Here is a 26,535-nt window from a genome sequence, read left to right on the forward strand (position 1 = left end):
GCTCGTCAGCGGATGCCTCGCGCCGCGGGGCGGGGCTGCGGCGCCGGCTCCGGTCACGTCCCGCACGCAGCCGCTACTCCCTGAGGGGCGTCCGGGGCGCGGGCGGAGAGCGCCGGAATTAACAGTTCTGCATCTTATCTGAGCGTAAATTACCCATAACTGTGGCAAAGAAGTGTGTCGGTTGGTGGGAATCCTTCAGATGAAGGGCAGGCACCTCCGCAGCTGAGCCATAGGCCTGGGGCAGGCCAAGCATCGCCACTAAAGGATGAACAAAACCCGGGATATTTTTAAGTGACTTACATAAATACTTTCCAAGTCAACTGGGGAAAAAACAACTTTCCGGCAGCATGGTTTCATAGAATCACACAACAGTTTGGGTTGGAAGGGACCTTTAACCTCATCCAGTCCCACCCCTTCGTGGGCGGGGACACCTTCCACTAGCCCGGGGCACCTTCCACTAGCCCGGGACACCTTCCACTAGCCCGGGGCACCTTCCACTAGCCCGGGGCACCTTCCACTAGTCCGGGACACCTTCCACTAGCCCGGGGCACCTTCCACTAGCCCGGGGCACCTTCCACTAGCCCGGGGCACCTTCCACTAGCCCCACTAACCTTCCACTAGCCCCACTAATCTTCCACACTTCCAGGGATGGGGCAGCTACAGCTGCTCTGGGCAACCTGTGCCAGGGCCTCCCCACCCTCACAGGGAAGAGTTTCTTCCTAGTACCCCATCTAACCCTGCTCTCTGTCAGTTTGAAGCCATTCCCCCTTGTCCTGTCACTCCAGACCCTCAAAAGTAGTCTCTCTCCATGTTTCCTGTAGGCTCCCTTCAGGTTTTGGAAGAGCACAATTAGGTCACCCCAAAGCCTTCTCTTTTCCATCCCAAACAATCCCAACTCTCTCAGCCTTTCCTCAGAGCAGAGCTGCTCCCTCCCTCTATCAACTTGGTGGCCTCCTCTGGCCTTGCTCCAACAGGTCCTTCCTGTGCTGGGGATCCCAGAGCGGAATGCAGCACTAACCCTGCCCTCCTCCTGTTCAAAGCTGTTCCCTGTTGTCCTGTCATTCCATACCCTCACAGTAGGTTTGTGCCAAAAAATCACCTGCCCCAACATACGTGCAGCCCCCAGCACAGTGCAGGGGGCTGTGCACTGGGTGACAATAGCACAGTGCAATGGACTGCACTGGTTGAAAAAGGAGCTCATGGTCTTTTGTCTTTTCCCCATAGGATAGGCCTTTCTGTTTGCTGACGGGGTTATTTTTCTGCCACGCTCACAAAATGTACAGACACTGCTGAGAAAATGGTGATGGTGAGCTGAGTGCCTGAAAAAAAATCAGTTCTCTGCTGACAGTGAGGGCAAATGCAAAGGGAGAGTCCCCAAAAGGCAAGCGAAGTGCAGGCAGGATGAGTGCTGTTCTGGATCCCTCAATTCAGGAACGACGTCAAGGGGCTGGAGCGTGTCCAGAGAAGGGCAACGGAGCTGGGGAAGGGGCTGGAGAACTCCTGAGGGAGCTGGAGGGGCTCAGCCTGGAGAAAAGGAGGCTCAGGGGGGACCTTCTCACTCTCTGCAGCTCCCTGACAGGAGGGGGGAGCTGGGAGGGGGGGTCGGGCTCTGCTCCCAGGGAACAAGGGACAGGACAAGAGGAAACGGCATCAAGCTGTGTCAGGGAGGCCCAGGTTGGACATCAGGAGGAATTTCCTCATGTAAAGAGTGATTAAACATTGGCAGGGGCTGCCCAGGGAGGTGTTGGAGTCCCCATCTCTGGAGGTGTCCAAGGAAGGACTGGCCGTGGCACTCGGTGCTCTGGGCTGGGGGACAAGGTGGGGATAGGGCATGGGTTAGACTCGCTGATCTCAGAGATCTTTTCCATCTTAAATGATTCTGTGATTCAAACAAGCATGCACTGACAAGAAATTAAATACGAAGATACACAGAAAGCCAGACAAATGCATTGCTCATGTGGGTGAAGACACTGCCTGCATGGCTCCGGGGCAGAAGGGTGGGAGTCTCCTGCTTCAAGACTTGTCAGAAGGCTTGGAACAGCCTGGCTGGGCTTCCAAGACATGATAGAGATGTCAGTTCACCCAGGTGATGTGCCAATCCCAACAGCACCAAACACTGAAATGCACAACTGGGAACAAACTGACAGGTGATGTGAAATCACCTCTCAGGTAGTGTACTGGGTTTCTGTGGCCGGGTCTTGGCAGTGGGGAGGGCTACAGGGGTGGCTTCTGTGAGGAGCTGCTGGAATCTTCCCCCCATGTCCCGTAGAGCCAATGCCATCCGGACAGACCCACCACTGGCCAAGACTGAGCCCATCAGGAGTGACAGTAACACCTCTGGGAAAACATGTTTGAGAAGGGAAAGAAAAAAAGTTGTTGGGCAGATGTAAATTGCAGCCAGGGAAAAGCAGAGTGAGAACATGTGAACAACTATTCAAACACCAAGGTCAGTGGAGAAGGAGGGGCAGGAGGTGCTGCAGGTGCCAGAGCTGAGGTTCCCCTGCAGCCCATGGTGCAGAGCAGGGTGAGGTTCCCCTGCAGCCCATGGGGGAGCATCGGGGTGCAGAGACCCCCCTGCAGCCCATGGGGGACCCATCGTTCATGAGATGTACTGTGGTTTCATCCTTGCTTGCTTTTTCTCCAGCTTTGTTTTGTGAAGAACATGAGGTAGGGGAACAGGGAGGATGTCACGCGAGAACTTGCAGTGGCAGAACGTAATTCCAGATGGGATATGGCCAAGGCACCTGAATTTGTGTGTTATAAAGAAGTTACAAAGAAAGGGGGAAGTAATACAGACACACATTCGAGACACAAAGCTCATTTCCACGCTTGAGTCACCTCTCTGTCCTTCCCTCCTGTTGTGAAATATTTAGAATATACTGCAAATATTTAAAGAAAAAGGCCCATGCAAACAGTTCAAACCCTGTACTTTTAAATTAACCAGTGCAGCAAAGCCAGGAGGGCAAAAGGCTGGTAATGAAAAACCCACAGCAATAACAAAGGTCTGGGGTTAGACCTGTGACCATCCTGGGAAGTCATTCCCAGGAATAGGAAGCAGCAGCTGTACTTTAGACTGGCATAACCCTCACCTGCACGATGCTGCCAGCTCTGTTTAGCCAAGAGGAGTGGGACTGTGGCAAGTTTAGACAGACCAGGCTTTGGTGCCCTGGGGTGCACGTTTATGTGAGACAAACTGGAGGCTGTGGTTTGGAGACCAGTAATCTGCATCTGGATCTGTGTCTTGTGACCTGGGCTGCAGAAACTTCTGCTTTTATAACCACCCACTGCAGTCGAAGCTTCCACTTAAAAACAGGCTGCAGCACAAGGTCTAAGCTGTCTTTTTTCATTGTAGTAGTGTGATTTTCAAATACAGAGATCTGGTGGGAAGGGTAAGAACATTCTAGAGAGAGAGAGATGGAAATAGTTCAGGAGGGAGACTGAGAAACAGCACACTTTTTTCCCCTAAATACTGGCTCTCAGCCTTCTGTGTCCAGATTCCAGAAACAGAGCATCACTGAAGGAGTCTGGAGCAAGACCAGTTATTTTAAAAGGCTTTTACACACATATCACATATTTAACTATGGAGATTTAATACCACAGTTTAAAAAAGTTTTTTAAAAAACTATTATTTAAGACGTCTTGAACTGATTTGTAGTAGCTGAGTCTGTTTGGGGCATGTATTTTGATATTCAACATAAATATCATACTCCATCAGTCTTAATTGCACATTTATCTATTCTAATGCATCAGCTCCTGTCCTTTGGTTTAGCCCTTAACAGAGTCTGCTTAAAAATGGGTAACAAATTACTCTAACACTGATCACCAACTAATGAGAGGCCAAATCCCCAGTTAGACCCTCCAGGAGATTTGCCACTGAGCTGGGCTTTCAGTAAACAGAATAACCCGGGGGAAGAGTGGTTTGGGGCACCTGCCCCCTGCCTGTCCCCACTGGATGGAGCTCCAGCACAATCACAGCACTCTTGGGACTTAGGAATCTCTGAAAAGATGCCATTTCTGGAGCTTTGAAGAAGCAGGGCCCTTCAAGGGAAGGTGGGCAAGGACTCACTGGGAAACATTTATGCTCCACCAATATTTCATAGTGGTTTCACAGTGCCTCAAGGTGCAAGGGAAGGCTTTTTTCTGCCCCCCAAATTCCTCCTCAGCACTCTGCTACAGCAGGGACTACCCAAACCCTTGGTTAAGCTGGACCACACACAGAAAATCAAAACTCTGCACTTTCTCTGTTTCAAGTTACCTGATTTGCTTTATTTTATTAAATATTTCTTTAATTGTGCTTACTTTAAACTTTGGTACTCACATGTCTGCTTTGCTAAGTTGTCATTCTCTGGGTTCCCAAACCACCAAGCACTGAAGAAATAAGCAGATTGTGTTTTTTCTCCTCTGTTTCTCTCCTGCCTCCTTAACGTGGCAGTTTCTCACAGCACAAGCCAGTTTGGGTGCTGCAGGGCAGGCTGTGAGGTGACACCCCGCTGGGAAGCCATCCCAGCACCCAGCAAAAAGGAGACAGGAGGAAGCACCAACCAGTTCTGCCCGGATTTTGTCTCCTGAAACTGCCCATGGGAAGAGGCTCCTCAGGTGCTCCGGCGGGTCAGGCCTTTCGGAGAGAGGAGCTGTCACTGCTTCGGGCTGTCCTGCACCCGGCACATGTGCTGCCTCCGCCCGGGGCTGAGCTCCGGCATTTCGCGGGAGGGGGCCTCGGGTTTCTGCCCTGTACACGATCACCAGCTGTGGCATCAGCAAAGGCTGGGAGGAATTACAAGGATTTGTGGCAGTGTGCATGCACAAGGTCAGCTTCCACCTTTTAATCCTAAATAAGCGCTGGAGCTGACTGCTCCATGTGTGATCGTGGGCACTGTGAGCATTGCCAGGTTGGGAGCATCAGAATTTAAGGACAAATTAGGAAAAAATATTGAGATTTGTACCCCCAAACTTGCTGCTGCTCTGGAGATTAATGTGAATGCACATTCCATGTGTTCTCACCTGCTCTTGCTTTGTCTGGGTTTTGTAATCCTTCCCTGCTTTTCCTTTTAGTCATCTATCATGATAAGGAGTTGGAGCAGCCAATCTGGGATTGTGGGAAAAACTGCCTGAAGAATGGGCACAGATCTAAGAGAATAAAGGTCAATGTGTCCTGGCTGCTGCCCTCACCTGCCCAGTGCCAGCACACAGTCCCATTGCTACCATCTGCAGAGACAAAGGGCTTCAGGGCTGTCCAAGGATTACATTCAATGAGGAGTTAAACCAAAAATGCTGAAGAATCCCACTCTGTGTCTCCTTTTCCTGCATCTGTGTGTGTGTGTGTGTGTACAGCTCTCCAACTGTCCTTAAAAACTTCATTTTAGAGATGTGTTTAATGGAATACAAACAGCCCAATCTTACCTCATCAGCAGTTTTCCTCCATGACTGAGCAGATGTGGTACAAAGTCACAGCTACTACTTAAATTATCCAGTCAATTGGAAGGAAAAAAACCCCAAACTCTAACATTGCCAGTGGCACAGCTCTGGTATCAAGGCAGATGCTGAATTTGGAGTCAGAGCCTGACCTTAAGGGCTGGTTAAATTGTTCTGCAGAGATGTGCTCTAAAAATGCTACTAAAAAACTTACTAAAAAAGGAAAAAAGAAAATGAAAGAGCACTTTAAAAGATGATGCAGCCATACTGAGATGAAAGCATCTAGGGAGTGGTTAAAAAATCCATGCAGGAGCTGCGTGCTGGTAAAATGGATCCTGTCAAGCCTGAAAACGATGTTTGAGGCATCAGCTGCAGAGGCTCCAGGATTAACCCCAGGAGCTCCTGGCTACGACAGGCTGCAGGAACACAGGACTTCTCTGTGCTTCTGTAGTGCCCAAGAAAAGAAGTTTTAAACCAACATTAATCCTACCATTATCTATGATAGCGTTTTCCACCAGAGCCCTACAAGTTGGTATTTGGTCCACTGATTTTGTACAGTGTAGAATGAACTTATATTTGATCCAAATAATTTAACCTTTCTCTTTTTTTCCCCAACAGAACAGTGATAGGGAATGCCAGAGCTCTGCTCGCCACTCAGAAGGTGCCTGCTGCCACCAAGGGAGGTGAGGCAGGTGAGAGGCTGCTGTGCTAGACACCTGGATGAGCTAAAGTAAAACTGGAATCAGTGGCTTGTGACAGCATTTACTCTGGGGTAACTCAAAGCTTTCACTTGGGAAATATCATTGTCTTATCAGATTTCAGGAAAGGAGAGGCACTGTCAAATTCCAGGAGGATCCTAATAATTTCTAATTCTCTATTAATCTTGAATCACAGGTGATATACATTGGCCAGCTGAATAAAGAGATTTATGTATCATACCTTGTTCCTAAGAATGTTTGACACAGTATTTGGGGCCTTTTTGCTACTTGATGAACATGTGAGTTTTTGGGGTTTTTTTGTTGGTTGGTTTTAACAACAAGATACTGGTTGCATAAAGGAGATGTTTCAATGAATCCAGATCAGGGTTCTGCAGATTTATCTTCCCTGAAACTATGGAACCTTCAGCTGAGATAATCTTAAGATGCAGATGTTAATTTGTTGAGTTTTCTGTTCAGGGAGGTGGTGCAGCTTCACATCAGGGTAGTGTGGTACATGGCAGGTATCGTGTGCGTCCTGCAGTGACAGAAGCCCAAGGCTGCAGACCAAGATGCTTTAGATCCATTTCCCTAAACAATCTGCCACAAAACTGTGGATGGATAGATATGTTAAAAAAAAATTAAAAAAATTCTAGCTAATTTTTGTTGGTTTGGTTTTTGTTTTTAATTCAGTCAGAGCTAAAATAGAACCATTCAGACTGAAAGAAGAAGGTTCACACACTCTCTTAACCCAAAATGACTCAAGGCCTAAATTAAACAAACCCAAATGTTTTGGTTACTATTTCTGTGCAACAAACCTGTATCTTCCAAAACACAAGTGCTAAAACTGCAGGTTTCCACACCTCTTGGGGCACACCAGGCCAAAGAGACAGTCCAAGAGGAAGAAATTACAGGGTTGTGTCTTAATGGAAAGTAAAACTAATCTTGGAAAGACTTGGATGCAAACTTCTACACACAGCAGAGCCGGTGGAAGACTCCCTCTGCCTAAAAGGAGTGGCCACTGAAGGTGCCTGCAGAGCCCGGGGGATCTCCCCTGCCCGGCTCAGTCAGACCCGGGCTCAGGGATCCCCCTCCCACTGCCCAGGGACGCTCCCAGCACAGCAGGATCTGCCCATCCAGGAGTCATCTGGGGAGGGAAGGAGACACGAGGGGAGGCCTTCAGCACTCAGATCGCACCAAAACTCTGCCCTGTGTCCAGCTGAGACCAGCACTGGGCAGGGATGAGCTGAGGGCCCCCGGAGAAAGCGGAGCTGTGCGGGACCCCAGCCTGAGCAATCCCAAAAAAACAATCAGGATTTCTTTTTCTGGCCGTGCAGCCTGGCCAACCTACTTGTGAACAGGCACAAGGCATGGGGGAATGGACAGAGCAAGGGGGTTTCTTAGTTTGTTGGGTTTTTTTAATGAAAATAAGAACGCAGCTCAGAGAAGTACTGGAACATTCACTCATTGTTTAGTTAAAATGCTTGAGAGCTGCTTCTAGAAAACTCAAAAACATAAGACCTGTTCAGGCCTCTCACCTTTTTTCTATCCTGACAAATTGGAGGTATAAACCCCCCTGGAGCTGTGCTGGCCCTCACAGACCACAGCAGGGCAGGACAGGGGGGTAAGTGCTCTGCATTCCTTCAAACACTGCTCAGGAAAGTGTCTGGGCTTTGGCAGATTTTGACCCAAATGCTTATCCTGAGGCAGGGAGCCCAGCCAGCTCCATGAGAGGAGCACAGGAACACTCACAGGCAGTTCCCCCCCCACTTCACACGTGGCACTTTGCTTTGGGACACAGAACTGCACTTCAGCCTGACTGCTCCGTGACACCCACTGAGAGAACAGGGCAGGGGGCACAACCCAAAACATGGGGAATTTCATCCCAGCACAAGAAAACACTTTTTTACTGTGAGGGTGACTGACCCCTGGGAAAGCCTGTCCAAAGGTTGTGGAGAAGCTGAAAACCTCAGTCCTGGGCAAGCAGCCCTGGGTCACCTGCTGTGACAGGCTTTGACTCCGTGACCTCCAGCAGCCTCTTCCAGCCTCAGCTACTCCCCCCATCCCGATCCCTACCACAGGGATGCTCCCACAGGGGGATTGTCCCCCCATTTCCCAGCTCTCACTGCCACCACTTGCTCCCAGCCCTACAGTTCCATGCAGGCTCAGTGTTTGCTTAAGGCTGTGTTTAAGCAGGGCTGGAAACACACATAAACCCCAACCCTTGGCCTTGTGCTGACCAAGCAAAAAATACTTAAAAGAGATCACAGAACATGATTTAAAACAGCCTTCAGTCACATTTTTATTACATGACTTGTAATTGCCATTATAATGATGGAGGCACAGTCTTAAAAGAATAGAAAGCATGAGAAAATGTTTCTAGATGCAAAGTACTGTAACAGCCCTGCATTAACATTCCACACCAGCATTCACTTCTCCATTCTTCATAGCAAAATTGAATAAAAAAAATTCTCAAGTTTAAAACATTTTGTTGGAAGTTCTAAGCAAAAAAATAGGCATAGTTTTTAATAAATAAAAATGTTTACTTGCTTCAATTGTGTTGTCAACTTCACGTTCTTTTTTTTGGTATAAAACTTCAAGTGTTTTGAACTCTTAGAAGTTTAAATAAGTTTGGTAAGATTCAAAGAGCAACTTTTAAAACCTGGAGCAAATATACTTTTTTATTAAATAGAGCACAGGTTTTATAAATAGACACAGAAAACAATAAAATAGACAAAGGAGTAATACAATTTTGTTTGTAACTGTGTGTTTCCAAGTGATATTTTAAATTTCTGAATCCAAACTGTCTACAACAGGAATAAACCTATTTACATATTAAAACATTTACATTTAGCTCCCACATTATTCCATTTGCACTGTACATTCAAACTGAAAGACATTTTGGTTTTTCAACATAAAGCACCTTATGTAATATTTTAATCACAAGATAAACATTGTGGAAGTCATTAGCACACCTTTGGGGAGTGTTGGACAGACAACCTGCTTTCAAAGATCTGGGTTGAATTTATCCCAACCACCTTGTCCCCATCCATCCTTGGGCTCAGTTATTTCCTCTCCCCAGGGTCTGGTCCTCTGGCTGTCCCTACAAGCTGCTCTACATCCCTCCCAGCCAGCATTTACTGCTCCTTTTTCCCTGATAATCATCTCTGCACATCATTAGGTATCCTGGTTTGGAAAAGGAGCCTTATTTTGTTGTAACAGGATCAAACACTGAGTTTCACAGAAAATGGTAAACATGGAAAAACATCTGTGTTGGGACAAGGTTGGAGATAAAGGCAGCAGTCTGCTGTAAACATTCACCTACATACAGTTTGGACAACAAGAGGCAAAGTGCTCTAAAAATATACTTGGAAAGAGTTTAACAAGTTCTTCATGCTGCTTTATCTACCAACCAGGAATTTAGCCCTGAACCACCTCCCCATTTCCAGCAGGAAGAGCCTGATGTGTCATTTCCATGCCATCCACTCCACAACCAGCACCTGGAGCCCTGAAACTCCCGCCAGGAGCAGTGACTGAGACCACCCACAGCACAATCAAAACCAGCTAAACACTTCCCTTTCACCTGCAGAACCGTGCCAAGAACAACACCGAGAACCAGGGTGGATAAACAAGGAAACTGAAATCCTTGGAAACAGTTTGCATGACTGTGAAGCACTAAAACCCATCATAACATGATTAAACAGCCGTCGGGTAACAATCTGCTTTGTAAGAACAGCTCTGCTGCTGCAAAGGGAGAACACCTCATGGAATGGCTTTGCAGTGATGGATCTCAGCATGTAACAACACTACCTATTACATACAGCTATAATCTAATTTTTAAAAATACTCTGTTTTCCTTAGAAATATTAAAAATCAAAAATCCTGCAACAGAAATATTTTGTTTCTTAAACTAGCGGAAGCAACACATGATGCTGTTCTCCTCACTGCAATGTGAGTACACTGATTTACTGACAACAGCCACAGCACAGCTCTTCTGCTCTCATACAGCAGGACTTTTCTCAGATAAAATGCAGAAGCTGTTTACTCATGACTTTTTACACACACAGTCTAGGCCCTGACATCAGGCTTGAAGTTAAGAACCAGAACATTACAGAGATCTCTTTATCACATGCCAAACTGAACCGAGTATTTCTCCTCCACAAGCACGACTGGTACATGTTTACACCACGGGCTGTACTTCCTAATGAAATCCAACTTCACTGATCCCAGGAATTGCTGCCAACAGCCACCTCAGCAGCAGGCTCAGGGAGTAACCAACAGGTAACCAGCTACTGGGTGATGAACACCTCTTTTCTCACCAAGGGTATTTTTAGTATTAATGATTTCATGATCAAAACCTGCATTTTGATATTGCAGTTCAGTAGCAAACGAGGACTGTCTCAATTCACAAAGCCTGGATCTGAACAGTGCCAGCAAAGGGGGTTTGCATGAACCCATGGAGGGATTCTGAACCATTCCTGCTACACAGACATTTATCTTTAGAAGGAAAGACTGAACTGTAAAGATTTTAAAGGTAGTCTGTGTGACAAACTCTCCTGATTCATTTAAGGAGTGCCAGCAGCCACTGGTGGTGAGCAGTAACTACACTGCCTTCCCAAATCTGAACACTTTGGCTGACACCACATCACACTGATATTGCATTCACATGTTGCAGAAGTTTTTGGCTTAGGAGAGGCTGGGAATGAACAAACCTCCCAACCCAGCCAACCTTCAAGCAGTGTCAGTAGCAGGAGTGTCCCAGGGCACGAGGTGCAGAGCTCAGGGTGGGTGCGACCCCAAAGCTCTCTGTCTGTGCCCTGCAGGAACCCGGATCACACGGGGAGATCAGCTGAAGCTCAGAGTGTGAAAAGCTGAAGCCAGATGTTTACAAAATGAAAAGGCATTTGAGAGGAACCACTTCTGGCAGAAGGCAGGCCATGGAAACGAGAGGGGTTCAGGAAGTTCTGGAGTAAGGCACATCTCTCTGCAAACAGAACCTCCAGACTTTGCAGATGCAGTAATTCACACTTTTTCAACACAGTACTGAACTCGACTATGCATAAAGCAGCCTGGTATAAGGCTGGGAAATATTGTTCTGGTTCCTTGGTTTCCTTAGTTGTATTTTGACAATTTGCCAAAATAAATGCTATACTGCAAGCTTCATGGAATGGGAACACAGCCCTGTTTGTCAGCATCAACAGCTATGCACCAGATTTTTTGGTAAGTCTAGATTAAAAAAAAAAAAACAACAAAAAATACTCTGGAAAGTCACTGCAAAAAGTACCTCTACACTGAAGAAGAAAGACCTCCAGAGGGATCAGTACATGCACAGACCTCAGACAGCTGTTTTGGTTGTGTTTTCATTTTGTTCCAGGTGTTTTTCTTTGTTTTGCCCTAGTGGGGGTGGGAGGAGGGGGTTCAGGTCTCTCATAAGGCCGTGTCATCGTCCTCTCCAAAATCCCCCACCAGCAGCGAGTGCTTGTCTGGCTCGTTGAGGACGATGCTGCTCACGGAGCGCTTGTCTGAGAACAGAGAGTTTATGGAGGCTCTGCTGTAATGCAGGATTCGATCCATCAGGCTCAGCTTGGGGGAGCCAGGCCCAGCCTCATCAATGCCAACGTGGACACTGATCTCTGACGGGCTCTTGTGCCTCATTTGGCCACGGGCCCTGAACTCCAGTTTCTCAGGTCTTGGTTTCTGGTACCTAGGGAAGGAAAAAACAAAATATAACAAACACCTCTCAGGTTGAAGTGAAGTACACTGAAATACAGATAAAACCTGCCTATGTGTATGATTGTGCCCAAGCCAGAGCCATTTATAATTTGACTGACAAGGTTTCTCACAAATCCACAAAGGCCATAAGGAATTTTCCATTCTGAACATGCTTCTGATTTGTACATCCCTCTTCAAGTTAGAAATGACATTTTTAAGCACTACTGCCTGCTAAACAGACCTGCCTGAACTGTTCCTCAAAAGGCTTTGAAATCTCTCATAGTCCCACCCTTATCTTTTGCCACTCTAAGTGAAAGATCCAAGCTTCAAATCTGTCCCAACTCACATCTTTAACAGCAAAGAAGACAGCACAACAGAGACAGAGGAGGCAGCCATTGCTGCAGATCCCATCCAGGGCTGCAAAACCAACCCAATGGGCAGGAAGACACCTAGAAAAGGCAAACAACAAAAAGTTCAGAGCAGGAACACTCCATTATTCATCTATTAACACCTAAAATTTCACACAGACTGCCTAGTTTTAGTTGCATCCCAATGCGTTAATAAATAGGATTTTAATTTAAACGACAAATATTTAATACATAAGGATTTGTGTTCTATCTCAACTGGAACTTCAGGTGAATTCACACCTGGGCGTGTCACCTGCACACTCTGAAACTCAGAGGAGAAATGTCCTGCCCACCCTGCAGTAAACTGCTTGTTCACAAGGTCAGGCTCATTCAATAAACCTTTTATCTTGAAGTTATTTTGATGTGTTGAGCATATCCAGAGTAGCCACAGTGTGGGAGGAGGACAGCTCACAAACACCCACTGCAACGTGGCCAGGCAGAGACCTCTGCCCTTACCAACAGCCAGAAGCAAAGCACATGGAAACTCTCCCCTCCAGCAGTAAATCACTGCAACCTGCTACTCACTGGGCCCAATCTTCTCAGTGCAGGGAGACACTCACATACCTGCAGCTATGGGAACTCCAATGAGGTTATAAATCAGAGCAAAGACAAAGTTGATCCGGATCCTCTTCACAGTTTTCCTTGATAAATCTATGCTTGCTACCACATCCATCAAGTCATCCTGCAAGTTATGTTTATTGGAGAAGTCAGAGAGAAAGAAAGGCCCCCATGTAGTGTCTTTATACTCCTGTTTTAAAGCTAAGTCCCACACACCAGGTGTCACAGACTGTAGTAAGTACTCTATAGGCTGCTCTAGTCTGTCTGCAGAGCCCATACAGTCAGTGCCAGTCTTATTCCAGATGTCATCATAATCCAAGTCATGTACACAGCACCTCCCAGTGCAGCTCTAAGCACTGACCACAGTCTCTGCCCAGGTGTTGTTGATATGGAACCTCGTGACTGTAAACCTGGAGGCGCTGTGGGACAAATACAATTTATGTTTGCCAAAGATTAGGTCACTTTTTCCTGTTTTGCCCATTCTCAAACTTTAATTACCCCAAAAGGTGCAGTAGCCAGAAGACTGGGGAGTTCCCTTTGCAGGATAATCACCACCACACTGAACAGACGTGATGAAAACAAGCTGTGCTCCAGTTCTCCTGGTTTATGGAGGCTGTACGCCTCAGGGGAGATCTGCATCATTCAGCACACCCAACCCCTCCTGTCAGCTCACCAACCAGGCACTTTTCTCTCTCACCCTGATGAGCACCACGTCAGCTGCCTCGATGGCCACGTCGGTGCCGGTGCCGATGGCGATGCCCACGTTGGCCATGGCAAGGGCCGGGGAGTCGTTGATCCCGTCCCCCACCATCGCCACCCGCTTCCCCTCGTCCTGCAGCTGCTTCACTTTGGCCACTTTGTGGGAGGGAAGAACCTCTGCGAACACTTTGGTGATGCCAACCTGAAGAGAGAGAAAGGACACGACGGTGTGGCAGCTCTTCTAGCACCTCTTAAAGCTTCTGCCTGGAATAATGTGACTGGGAAGGGTGAAACCTGTGAACTCTTGAGCTAAAGACAAAACCCATCACAGTGGATGGGTTCATTCAAAAAGCCTCCTTGCATTTCCTCCTTATTCCAAATTTTTTTACGTTGCCATCTTTCACAACAGACCAGTTCTATGCCAGCCACCAGCAGTATCAAGTGCCACAATGAGCCCAGCTTCAAACCCAGACACAGGAGCAGCAGCTCACCTGAGAGGCAATGGATCGAGCTGTTTTGCTGTTGTCACCAGTCATGAGGACAACTTCTAACCCCATGCTCTTCAAAGTGTAGACTGCCAGCTCAGCCTCTGGCTTCACAGTATCAGCAATAGCTATCAAGCCACACAGCACTCCTAAAAACAGAAGGAAAGTGTTTGTAATGAAGATGTTTACTGCTTCAGAGGGAAACAAAAAAGTAACTTTTTTCCCCCCAGTAAGACCAGTTCCAAAACCAGTAATATTGACAATAAGAAGCAGAACGAGAACAGGTATCAGGGCAGCAAAGTTTAAAGCAATACAGACCATGGACTATCCAACCAGAATAAAAAACCCCCACCTTTCCTCTCTTCCCCTTTGCTCTCTTTGAACTCTATGCTCATGTCCAACTCTCCTGTCAGCTAAGAAAGGCATGACAAGGTCTTTCTCATAGGAAAGTGCTGCAAAACTAGTTAATGATCTCTTTTCATCCCATCATTCTGCTTCAGGTATAACTGCCATTACATCACTAGTTGATAATTCCTATTTATGGGATATTTCACATGGTATTTAGTGACAAATGAAGCTCAGAACAAAGCAGCAGCACCACGCTCACCATCCACAGCTGCCAGAACGGCCGTGCGGCCCCTCCGCTCGTGCTCCATCATGGCTTTGTCAACCTCACTCCTCACAAGGAGCCCGTTCCTGGTCATCCACTCCCGGTTCCCAATGAGAACAGAGTATTTCTGAGAAGTCATGGTAGCTGAAGGAAGAAAACACAGTCCTACCATCATATGGACTAACCAGGGAGCTTCCCTTCAGCTCATCCCATCCGTGTTCTCCCGGCGTGCAGTGAAATAGCACTGCAGAGAATTCAAACAGAAATAGTCTTTCTTAATAATTCCTGCCCTCCTGAACTCCTCATGTGTTCCTGACGAGAGAGACACCAACATTTCTTCAGTGCTGGGTAGTTACCGTGTCAGAGGACCAAAAATCCCAGGTCAAACAACAATAAAGGACCAAGTCCCCCCCTCAGCCCTTCTAATATCTATGTAACAGCCCAATGCAGTTGAAAGAGATCTGACAATGAGTGAAAACCACTCAGTTGTGCAAATGTACATAATTTTGGCAAGCAAGTGGTAACTTGGGACAAAGTAAAGCAAAACTAGAGAGAGCTGACAGAGAACTCCTGTATGATTTTCCAGCCCCACATTCAATATGTAACTTGAAATTGAATTTATTTAAACGTTTGGAGTGATGTGTGAGCACAAAATAAACTAATGACCAACTAAATAATGTGTGCCTTGATGCCAGCCCAGTTCTTCGGGACAAAAATAAGTGACCTTACTCTTGAGGATCCTAAAGGCACAAAAGCAAAAATTCTTCATTTTATCCTCTAAGCCAGAATTAACTTACTTGGTAGCTCAGCATCAATAATCAAAGCAGGTTGCACCGATTCATCTGTATTTTCCTCAATTTTCACGAGAGTTGCATTTTTAATATTGTTTTCTTCAACCATTCTATTTTTCCTGTAGAGCAATGCTTCAATATTGGTGACTTTACAACTAATGCCACAGCCTGGAACTACCTGAAAATCTGTACATGTTCCAAGGGTTTCCAAGTCCAGTTCCTAGAGAAAAAGGATGGAAACAGAGGAGGTTTTTAAACATATATAAAAGCATGTTCTATTTACAAAGCCCACAAAATAAAGTGCACTCGAACAAACAGGAGGAATCATCAAAATCTAACTTTGAGTACCCATCTAATATGGCATGAAGTGCTTTATGTGGTCCCACAATTTTCAGATTTCCCAAATAAATACAGTAAGTACTTCATATGTACGGATAGTCTGGTGTTATTTATGAAGTACTGCAAGAGAGGTTCTTCTGTAACACAAACTGCTCTTCCCCTGTGTAACTAACTCACCTTTTTGCAGTACTTGGTTATTGCTGCTCCAAGGGGGTGCTCACTGTTACTCTCTGCAGTCCCCACTATTGCCAGCAGTTTATGACAAGGCAGTTGGTTACCCTCCACCAGAAACTTCACCTGCATCACTTCTGGAGTCCCGTGGGTGATGGTCCCTGTTTTGTCAAACACAACCACCTTCACCTGCAGCACAACAGGAAGATTTTTTTCAGTGAAACAAACTTTAAGGTACAGATTCCTCAGGAAACCACCGCTTTTAGAGAAACCTGCTGACGGGACTGACGCCTGACACCAGTGATGTGCACAGAACGATCCCGGGGCTCCCTGCTTTCAGAGATTGAAAGGGTTCATGATTTATGCATTCTAGGATTGCCAAGGGACTTTTGCAGGCTTCTGCAGGACTTTTGCATTATACCTCTGATGGCCCATCAAAGCCCATTCCCCCCTCCCCCGCTAATCTTGAAAGGCAGGAAAAACCCTTTTGCCAGAGCCCTCCTGGGAACTCAGCTCAGACCCAGGAGATGTTGGAGGCTCCTGGCATGGCCCGTGACACCAACCATGGATATAGTAACTCACAACTTCTTTGAATGTGGAGGCTTCTCTCCCCCACCCCCAGTGGATCAAGGCCACCACTTCAACTGACAGACCTGGAAGCTGCAACTCCCAAGTCCCATCGCTGGACCCCGTGGGCAGTGACTATGGACACCTGTCCACTCTCAGCTTTTCTTCCCTTACTCTCCCTTACCCTTATCCTCTCTTTCCTTTCTCTCCCTTATGCATTTTCCCCCCAGGGGTTATCCCTACGATAGATAATATAGATGACAACACCCAAAATGCTGACATACCTGTTCAAACAGAATTGTTAAAATAAACCCTACCTAGATATGTTTTCACACACTGATTATTCAGTGTCGTTTCACTCTAATCCACCCCAGGGGAATTATTGATAAGAACCTGGGTTACCCTCCTCCCCTTGTTCTGGGGCAAGTGTGGGGTGAAGTCGCAGCCCCACAATTGAAGCTTGAGGGGTTTGGAATATTACAAAGTGTTGGGCCGTTTTCCATGAGAGCAGTAAAGCTAATTAGATAGTTCCCGTGGACACAGCCTTGAGTTATAAAGAGCCCAAGGTTAAAGCTGTTTGGCTGAGTGCAGGTGCTGCATGCCTAAATGTTTTTGCAAGAATATGTTTATATTGTACGCGTGAGAAAGCTGAGGGGAGGGATCTCAACGAAAGCTGCCTGCTACGCTGAGCAGGCAGACATCTCTCTGTCTCATCACCCTCTTGTGTGTCGTGTGTCTTTCTTCCCCCATGGACCAAGACCTACCGACAGGTGCCCAAGGACAGACCTGCCACCTGGGGACATTCCACAGCCTGCTCCAGCAGCAGTTGGCACACACCGGCGAGCCCGGGCCGGGCGGCCCCCGCAGCAGTGCCCCCTCACCTTGTGTGCCATCTCCAGGGGCTCCCCCCCCTTGATGAGGATGCCGTTCTGGGCCCCCACACCCGTGCCCACCATGACGGCGGTGGGGGTGGCCAGGCCCAGGGAGCAGGGGCAGGCGATGCACAGCACCGTGATGGAGGCCTGGAAGGCGAAGCGGACGATCACCTCTGCCGAGGAGAGGCTCTCGCTGGAACCCTGCGGGGGCACGAGCCGGTCAGAGGAGGAGCTGGACAGTGAGACAACACATCCAGCTGCACACTGCCCTGGGTGTTGGAAAAACCTGCGAATTTATCAGCTAAAGCATTAATATTGGAACTGAAGCACGGGCAAATTATAAAATAGCTCAGAGCAATGAGTAAACTCATGACTAAGTTCTGTTCTACACTGCATACACCCATGACTGTTTCATTTATAGGACATTTTCCTAAACAAGGTACCCCATGCCATAACTTTCACCCTCTAATGTAATACAAGATACTGTATCAATACAGTAAGGAAAAAACCACAACCAGATATTACATGAAGATTGCTTTCCTGAAAGTAAAAAAATTCTAATCAGAAGTAGTCTTGAACCAAGAGACCTGTGATCCAAGCAACCCTAAAGTCCAGGCTGGGATCCTGACCCTCCTCTGGCATCTGTAATGAAGATTAATTCCATGATTCCCAATATGAACTCACCTAGAGCTCTGCTAACAGAGTTGGATGCAGACTTGGAGCTTGTGACACAAGGGACCTCTTTTCTCCACAGAGAAGGAATGGATGGTGGGAAATTTTTTTGATTAACTCTTTAATTTTTTTAATTAACTTTTTTTTTTTTAATACTAACTTCAAGGAGTTGATTAATTACTGTGGATTCTTTCTTTAAGTATAAATGTAGGAGTGATACAGTGTAAAAAAATACATAATGTAAAACTGTAATAACAAGAACAATAATAGTCAGCAACTGCCTGCAAGGACAATTCAGAAAGGGAACCACTGCAGTCTAACACAATTGTAAGGCTATTTATTAAATATTTCAGAAGGTGTTTAAGGAGATTTACTTACCAGAAAGTATTTTTCCACTATTCCAAAATCTACAAACCCAATTATAATCCAGGCAAGAAGGGTAACCACAGAGACAGCCACAATAAAAGGAACAAAGTAGCCACTAAGTTTGTCTGCAAATTGCTGGATGGGAGCCTGGGAAGGAGAAACAGGTCACTCAGCAGGATCATGGTGACTCCCTTCTGTGCCAGACACAGTCACAGCTGCTGCAGCACACTTGGCTTGCCACAGTTTATAATTAGAGACTGACTTCATAAAAGGATGAGGTTTGGCACAGGAGCCTGTATCAAAGTCCTTAATCAGCAAGAACCTTCATTATGCAATTCAAATCTAAACAAACTCAGCCACTCCTCAAGTGATGTGGTGTGCTGCTGCCTAATGTGAATTTGACAATACTCTACCTTTGAGGTCTGGGCCTCCTCCACGAGTTTAACAATCTGGGACAGAGTGGTGTCAGCCCCGACGTGGGTCGCGGCGATGAGCAGGGACCCGTTCTGGTTGATGGACCCTGCAATGACTGTGTTCCCAGGCTTCTTAGTCACAGGCATGGCCTCACCTGAGGGAAGGGCAACAGCAGAGTGCTGAAAAACAGACCTTTGTAACAGCCACCATCTCCTCACGAGAGTGAGAACATCAGTTCCACCCTCCCTTCTTCACGTTGGTCTAAAGGAGAACGTTTTTACATTGGCAGAAAGCAAACGCTCACCTGTGATGAGAGATTCATCTACCATGGAGTGTCCTTCAATAACACGACCATCCACGGGGAATTTGCCTCCTGGGACCACTTTGACAATGTCACCCCGTTGAACCAGCTCAACATCGACTTGCTCTTCACTGGAATGATGGAAATGTTCTTTAGTAAGAGATGTAACTGAAGTGACCCAGTGCAAAAGGAGCTGTCACTACACACAAAGCACAATCCCACTGCTTGACACAGTTAAGCATACAAAAATTAAAACAGAAAAAAGGCCATTTTAAAGAAGACTATGACTTTTATCATAATTTTATTTACTATCCAGTTAAGAAAATCCACTAATTGTCTTATCACAGCAAAAAACAGCAGTAAGTCAATAAACTAAATTAGAGCAGTGTTAATTCTTCTGCATTTTAACATTTTTATCTGCCAGCAAATCTGAAGTTATTTGCTTCACGGTTCTATCGAATGGTAACATTTATCTGTGAATTAGGCATATTAACAGCAAAAAAGGAACAACAGAAAAAGCAAATGACAAAGCAAGATACCTTAAAAGAACGTTATCAGGGCCCAAGGTAACAATAGTAGCTTCAGTAGCTTGTAATGAAATTAGTCTTGCCAGGGCTTCTGAGGTTTTACCCTAGAATAATAATTTTCATATTTTTCTGACTATACTATTGAAAAAAAAAAAAAAAGCAGGGTAAATGACAACTGCATGTGTTGCAATTTACCCTGTTAAGAAAACACAGACTGATAATAAGTCATTTCATGTTTTTACTAGTTCAGTTACTAAAGATGATTTTACAGCAAAGAAGGTTAAAAGAACCTAACAAAGCTTTTCCACGGGACGTTTTTAAATATACATGACATTCTGAAATGATTCCTAGTCTTGCAGCTTGTAGCTATCCCGGATTTCTATTTTCCTTACCTTTGCCACGTGCTCCAGCCACCGGCCCAGCGAGATGAACACGAACAGCATCGGGGGGGTGTCAAAGAACGTGACAGGGTTTACTTTTGCCTTCTCAGCCATTGCCACCAGGAGAATAACGAAGGAGTAGAGGAAGGCGATGGAGGTGGCCAACACGACGAGCACATCCATGTTTGCAGTGCTGTGTTTCAGCGCCCTGTACGCCTGGATGTAGAAGTGCCACCCTCCAAACACCTGCAAGAGAGTGTATTTTACACACACTGGTAACTCACACAGCAGCATTTCCATGAGAGAGGGAGACACGTGTGACTTGTGTTATCTGCCTTCACCATCTCTTCCTGAGCAAAATCCCAGCTCTAGCCAAGGGCTGTGATCTCCTCCACAGCACTCTCAGGCACTCCCACCTCCTCCCCGTGTCCACTGGTGTGGCTCAGCAGCTGCCTCAGGTGCTTTTTGGGTGCCCAACCCCTGGGCAGTGACTGCCCTGCCCAGGACAGTCTCTAGCACCAATTCTTTTGGCAACAGCAAAAGCACGTAACAACCTCAAAAGCGTTTTGCATCAGCATTACACTCACTTTTCAAATTTACTTTCTTCATAGTCTTCCAGTTTGAGTGTTTAAACCCAACAAACCAGGAGTTGTCATAATCCCACTTACCTGTACAGGGACACAGAGCAAAAATGACAGAAAATTCATAACAGACAATCCTGGCAGGAGCTGGTAATCCAGGACCATGGAGGAGTGAGAGGCCTCCCTCTCCTGGCTGCTCATGTTGTGATGTGTGTGAGCATCCGAAGGATGACTGTTCATCACCATCATGTAAATCATCAGCCCCATGACAGGGATACAGAAAACAAAGCTCACGACAAAAGACCTTTTCCACCTTTGGATTTAAAAAGAGAAAGAAGAAAAACAACTTGTACTGCAGTCAGGTGCTGGAGAACTTTTTAACCAGCAACTCTGGACAGTCACAAAACCCCCCCATAGATTCACGGGTGATTAAAAAAGAAGAATCAAAGATATTTACAGAATCTAAATATGGTTAGGAATACTTACTGTCTGATTTCCTGTTTGTGATCCAGATGACTGGCAGATCTATCCTTTTTGACTAAGGAAGTAGTGAAACCTAAATCCTAAGGAAAAAAAGCATAATAAAAAAGAGAACAGTCAGTTTTAAAATACACTTTGTGGTCAGTTATTGCCAGATTACTGGTATGGTGCCAGCCTTATCTTTGATTTACTTTATTAACATTTCTGATACAATAGTTACTATTGTTTAGTTACCTTCTAAAGAGAGAAAGCAATTTGTTGTAAAAATCAACCTTTCTAGAATAAAATGCTTTTCTAAAATGTGGCTTTCCAAAATGGTTTTTCCCGAAGCACAGACATAGAGAAATGGAGGGAGAAAGCTAAGAAACATATTTCACCTCTCACCTGCTACGGTATTAATTTTTAAATAAATGTGATTTATTTTTCTACAAACCTATAGCTGGTATCTCCAACTCTACCATAGCCTATTTTTTATAGTATTGCTGTTTAAAGGTTTTAGGCAAAGTTGTAACAGAGCGTTTCTGAGCCAGAACACATGTATTAGTTACAAAAACCTGCACTAAGAAGAAAGCAGATGGAAGAAGACAGACCTATTTTTTTGCTTTAATAGCCTTCCCTTCTGTTTCTGGGGTGTGTAACTCTTCAAAGGATGCTGTATATTTGATGAGACTTTGGCACCTGAATGACTCTCACCTTTATCACTTGTATAACATCTCGAGGACCAACAGCCTCAGGGTCATATTTGATGTGTGCTTTGTTGGTTGCAAGAGCTACTGAGCAGTATAAAACACCATTAGTCTTCATGAGGGTGGATTCTATCTTGTGCACACAAGAAGCACATGTCATCCCTCTCACCTGAAAAACAAAGGTTCCTTTCAGTTATCAAAACCACAGCTTATCTGGTAAATGCATCTTAAAAAGCAGGAAAAGTCCTTATGACTATCCTTCCTTATTTATTGCTTTGCTCTGGGGTTTGAAGCAGTGAGATGGAGCTCCAGCTAAGGATGAGCTATAGAATCACAATAGTTTGGGTTGGAAGGCATCTTAAAGACCATTTAGTTCCAATCTGCTGCCATGGGCAGGGATACCTCCCAAAAATCGTGTTGCTCAGGGGCCCATCCAACCCTCCTAGAGGAAGCAGAGCATGGAGACAAGGTTATTAAGCCCTGCTAAGGCTCTGTTGGCTCTTCAAGCTCAGAGCTGGGTACACAGAGCCAGACTCACCTTCAAAAAGTAAATTCTGGCAATAAGCAGAGTAATCAGAAAAATACAGGAATGTTTCTCCGACTTCAGTGTAGTAGTAGTGAGCCAGAAGAGTTTGCAGGACCAGATACCATTTGTGACACATACCTGAGGTACTCTTATATTTTAATTTTTTTGTGAATTAAGCTCTATTATATGATTAAACTTTAGGAAGTGGAACACTTGCACAAGTGCACCCAGTAGATAAAAGTAACAGAAGCTGAGGGTGTCAGGTTTTAATCACTAACTTACAACAAGTTCCAGGATTCCATCTCCTTCACCACAGTTTTCCATCACGGTGGCTCCGAATCCCAGCTCCCGAATGAGCTCTGCAATGGCTGAAGGGTGTATGACAGCAGGGTTATACCTCACCTCTGCCTTTCCCGCCATCAGGGCAACAAGGATGGAATGTATTCCTGGGAAACAAAACGTGTGAGCAGCAGATCAGGTCTAGGAAAATCCTGCACTTATGGTAACAGGAGGGCATGACACAATTTGAAATTGGGAAAGGTACCATATTGCAAATCAAGAAAAACATGTTCATTTTTGGAAGATACACCAACAACACAACCACAGCACCTCAGTGTAGGTGTGACTGATGAAAGCACTGCTGCTCCCCATGAGTGGCATGTTTCTAACAGTCTAATTACAAACATTCTGTCCATGCTATATGAAAAGATTATCTATTTTTACTCCAAAGTAGTTCTTCTAAAATACAGTGCTATATCTTTCTCTGATCTGCATTTACTACTTCTAGAAGCCTTTTCTTCAAGGGAGAACATGCACGAGAAAGGGCAGATCTAACAGTCAATCCTATTGTACACTGAAAGGATTTAGATTCATCCATTTTCTAGGATGAAAAAATTAAAATCCAGGTTAACCTGGAACACATCTACCTTCATTACAATAATTAAACACAGTCTGCATTAATGACTGTTTGCTACATCACAGTCATGCAGCCGTTTGTTCCTGCAAATATAATCAGACAGACAGGCATGCCCTGACTGCCAGAGCTAAAATTAACTTGTGTCTCTTTAATCCACACTAATACTGTCCCCCTCTAATAACTCTCTCCCCAGCACACACACAGTTGTTTCTGCCTTCAGCTGCACACCTGGGCACCTCCCTCCAGTAGGAAAGATTTGTTTTCCTTTCAAAAGGATCCATATTTGATCCCTACACTCTTTGGAGCACTCAGGTGCTGCTTTTGTAAGGGCAGTCCCTGGCCAGCATGTCCATAAAGCAGCAAGAATGACCCTGTTCCCATCCCCTGGGCCAGAGGTGAGCAGGCTGTTCTCACACCTGGAACACCTGCAATGTCCTTCTCCTGACAACCCAGCCATGAAAAACGCTGTGCAAAAGCCAGATGGATTCTCCAAACCAAACAGAAATGTAGCAGCTCACACTGACACACATCTTACCATCTTCCCTCCTCAAATTCCTCTCGATGTTGGCTACACACGAAGCACATGTCATTCCTGTGACCTGGACATAGCACTTGGAGATGGTCTTTGTCTCCTGCCTCCCGAGGTGGGCTGGGGGCACTTTGGAGGATGGCTCAGGTTTGTGAGAGTCCAGCTGTGCTTCAGGTGAGGGCTGAGCTGTGGCCACAGGCAGTTCTGCCTTTGCTGGAAAGGAGATTGCAGTTCATGACCTCAGGAGCAGCCATTGCAATGAGGTGTGAGCTGGCATTACAGACTGCTCTGCACTTACACTGAAAATGGAAACTGTGTGTGCCCTGTCAGTCAGACCCACCCACCTGTCTGTGGATTCAGAGTCAGCAACAGAAAACAAGACAAAGGGTTGGGCCACTGATTAACTCACTGTTTTGTTACTGGTTTTCCTTTAGCCTTTCCTCACTGTCTTTGTTCTGTTGCACATCCTTTGTCCTCTTCTCTAGGCTGTAAGTGGAATGTCTGCATTGCAACCTTAGTTTTACACACAATTTTATTGACTTGACCTGGAGCACAAAGCTGAATCTGTAAGCAAGTGCATGTTTCATAAGCAAAGTCGGTGATTTTGACCTTAGAGAAGGGCTCTGGAACTAGAGACATCTGCTCCTTACAGCAATCCAGGGAATGCTGTGCTTGTGCAGGAACAGCGCAAAAGGAACTAAATGGGAGCACCCAACCACTTCTTCAGTTATTGCCATAAAATAGCTCATGTACTGTATTTACTGATATTTAATCTTACTGAATCAACAAGTGGAGCTTCCCTGTTCCCTCAGGAAGCCTCTCTTCATATTGCTGGAGGTGGGGGTGAGAATCTGGGAGAGGCACAGCTAGGACAGCCAACCCACAAGGATGGACAAACATCTGCCTGCCCATGGGAAGTAATTAACTAATTCCTTGCTTTGCTTGCAGGAGCAACTTTTGCTTCACCTATTAAACTTATCTTTATCTAATCCACAAAGTTTTTCTCTTATACCCTTCTCTTCCCCCTCCCACCATGGGGAAGTGAGCAAGTGCTGAGCTGCTGACCAGGGTTCTCCCACAGCATCATCATTTTAACATTCTGAGTGATGTCCACTCTCTTCAGACTCTTGTCACTCCTCAGTCATGCCTGAGCCTGGTTAAATCTCCCTTCATTAGTTAGTCCACAGGAGTCAAGACTTAGATAATTCAGCATTAAAGAAACTTCAGCACAGCAATCCATAATATTCTTCACAGCTAGCAAAGCTACAATTCCATATTCATGCCATGAATATTATAAAGCAGCAAATAGGAACATGGAACATCAATATTTATCTGACATTTATATTTCCAGGCATCTCAATTATTTTAATTAATCTGATGCATTAAAGGCTGTGCACGTATCTCTAATTACCTCACTGGCAGAGAAGACAGAAAGCTTGGCAAGCACAAAGTGCGTGTCAGCTGCTGAATTTCATCTTGGGTCGTACCAAAGGCTAAAAAAACTGGACAATCCTTTTGAATTTAAAAGTTTAATATGTTATTACCTGGAAAAGAGGCATCGAATCCCATGTCCTCTATTGAGGACCGCAGGTCTTCTGGGCTTGTTTGCAGCGGGTCATATTCTATAGTCCCGTTTCCATTTGAGAGAGAGACATGAATGGATTTCACACCTGGCTTTTGGGATATGACTCCCTCGATGGACTGCACACAAGAGCTGCAGGTCATCCCCTCAATATTGATCACAACAACTTGAGTAAGTGGCTGGCTGGGATCCTTCAGAGCTGTGTGAGATTTCAGGGGAGACGCCAGCGGGGGGAAAAGTGCCAGGTTTTCACACTCCTCAGGAAGGCTGACTTTGAACGTCTCTGGAGACACGGCCTCTATGGCTTTCCTCAGCCTGTCTATGCTAATGAAGTTTGGGTTATAGTTTATAACAGCAGATTTCTTCTCTAAGGAAACAACGACCCCTGTTACTGCCGGGAGCGCTGACACAGTGCCCTGGATGTTGAGGACGCAGGAATCGCAGTGCATCCCATCCACTCTGAACACAACTGTCCTGGTCCCAGGCCCACTGCAGTTTTCCCTCTGGGCTGGCTCAGAGCCTTTGGGCTGAGCATTCCTCAGCCTCTCCAGGTCAATGGCACTGAGCTTCAGGGCTCTGGGCTGCTTTTTGAAGGATGCTGCGAAACCCGCTGCTTCAATTTGATGTTTTATTTCTTCTGCTGTAATTAGGTGAGGCTGGTAGATAACAACAGCTTCCTGATTGTCCAGAGACACTGAAATTTAACCAATAAAATAAATTAACCAACAAAATAAACGAACAAAAGTGTTTTACTGCCCTAAACATAACGAGCACATCAACAGGTCTTGTCAAGGCTTTCCAAGAACACTTTAAATGGTCATAGAAGCAAATGCAACAGAAAAGAAATTTCATTTGTTTGGTAAATACCAAAAGTTAGTTCTTCAACCATTTTTTTGTCTAGTACTACAATAATTTTCAACTCCTCTTTTCCTCAAATTTTTGCTCTTTCCCCAGGACTTTCACAAATGGCATTGGTACTTATTAAATTTACCCTTTTATGAGGTTCTGTGGCAATACATTAATGCCAAAGCTAATTATACAGATAAGTTGATCTTGCCTTTTAGATACAATTATATACATGACAATACAAATTTTTAATTTAACAGAAAAGATAAATTAATATTAATTAAAACATAAAAATGACATCTTGTATTAGAGATTTCTGTAACTGGTAATAAAGTTATGGAGCACAACTGCTCCCAGTCGAGATACAAAGCAACCACTGAATACTGTCACACATGTAACAGCAACAGC

At 45.5% G+C, this 26,535-nt stretch overlaps 1 protein-coding gene and 1 long non-coding RNA gene across 4 annotated transcripts in view; one reads left to right on the forward strand and one right to left on the reverse strand.

Moving 5' to 3' along the window:
- The first annotated feature begins 85 nt into the window (after window positions 1–85).
- Window positions 86–6,350, forward strand: LOC113985336. Its single transcript, XR_003539798.2, has 2 exons — window positions 86–291; window positions 6,031–6,350. It is a non-coding gene; the product is annotated as an uncharacterized LOC113985336 (long non-coding RNA).
- A 2,034-nt stretch (window positions 6,351–8,384) lies between these two features.
- Window positions 8,385–26,535, reverse strand: part of ATP7A (ATPase copper transporting alpha) — a 28,185-nt gene continuing 10,034 nt past the window's right edge. For all 3 annotated transcript variants that reach the window (XM_027715737.2, XM_027715749.2, XM_027715720.2), the window contains 20 exons: window positions 25,244–25,975; window positions 23,706–23,912; window positions 22,537–22,700; window positions 21,736–21,897; window positions 21,049–21,125; window positions 20,650–20,875; window positions 19,994–20,227; window positions 19,614–19,705; window positions 19,078–19,205; window positions 18,773–18,927; window positions 18,372–18,506; window positions 17,328–17,522; window positions 15,886–16,068; window positions 15,376–15,589; window positions 14,576–14,722; window positions 13,975–14,117; window positions 13,482–13,685; window positions 12,791–12,908; window positions 12,166–12,268; window positions 8,385–11,811 (listed from right to left, as the gene is read on the reverse strand). In XM_027715737.2, coding sequence (XP_027571538.1) covers window positions 11,535–11,811; window positions 12,166–12,268; window positions 12,791–12,908; window positions 13,482–13,685; window positions 13,975–14,117; window positions 14,576–14,722; window positions 15,376–15,589; window positions 15,886–16,068; window positions 17,328–17,522; window positions 18,372–18,506; window positions 18,773–18,927; window positions 19,078–19,205; window positions 19,614–19,705; window positions 19,994–20,227; window positions 20,650–20,875; window positions 21,049–21,125; window positions 21,736–21,897; window positions 22,537–22,700; window positions 23,706–23,912; window positions 25,244–25,975 — 3,896 coding nt within the window. In that variant the 3' untranslated portion in view covers window positions 8,385–11,534. The remainder of the gene's footprint in view (window positions 11,812–12,165; window positions 12,269–12,790; window positions 12,909–13,481; window positions 13,686–13,974; window positions 14,118–14,575; window positions 14,723–15,375; window positions 15,590–15,885; window positions 16,069–17,327; window positions 17,523–18,371; window positions 18,507–18,772; window positions 18,928–19,077; window positions 19,206–19,613; window positions 19,706–19,993; window positions 20,228–20,649; window positions 20,876–21,048; window positions 21,126–21,735; window positions 21,898–22,536; window positions 22,701–23,705; window positions 23,913–25,243; window positions 25,976–26,535) is intronic.

Source organism: Pipra filicauda, unplaced genomic scaffold (assembly GCF_003945595.2).
Source record: "Pipra filicauda isolate LSUMZ 115617 unplaced genomic scaffold, ASM394559v2 scaffold655_size181804_pilon, whole genome shotgun sequence".
Lineage (NCBI taxonomy): Eukaryota > Metazoa > Chordata > Aves > Passeriformes > Pipridae > Pipra > Pipra filicauda.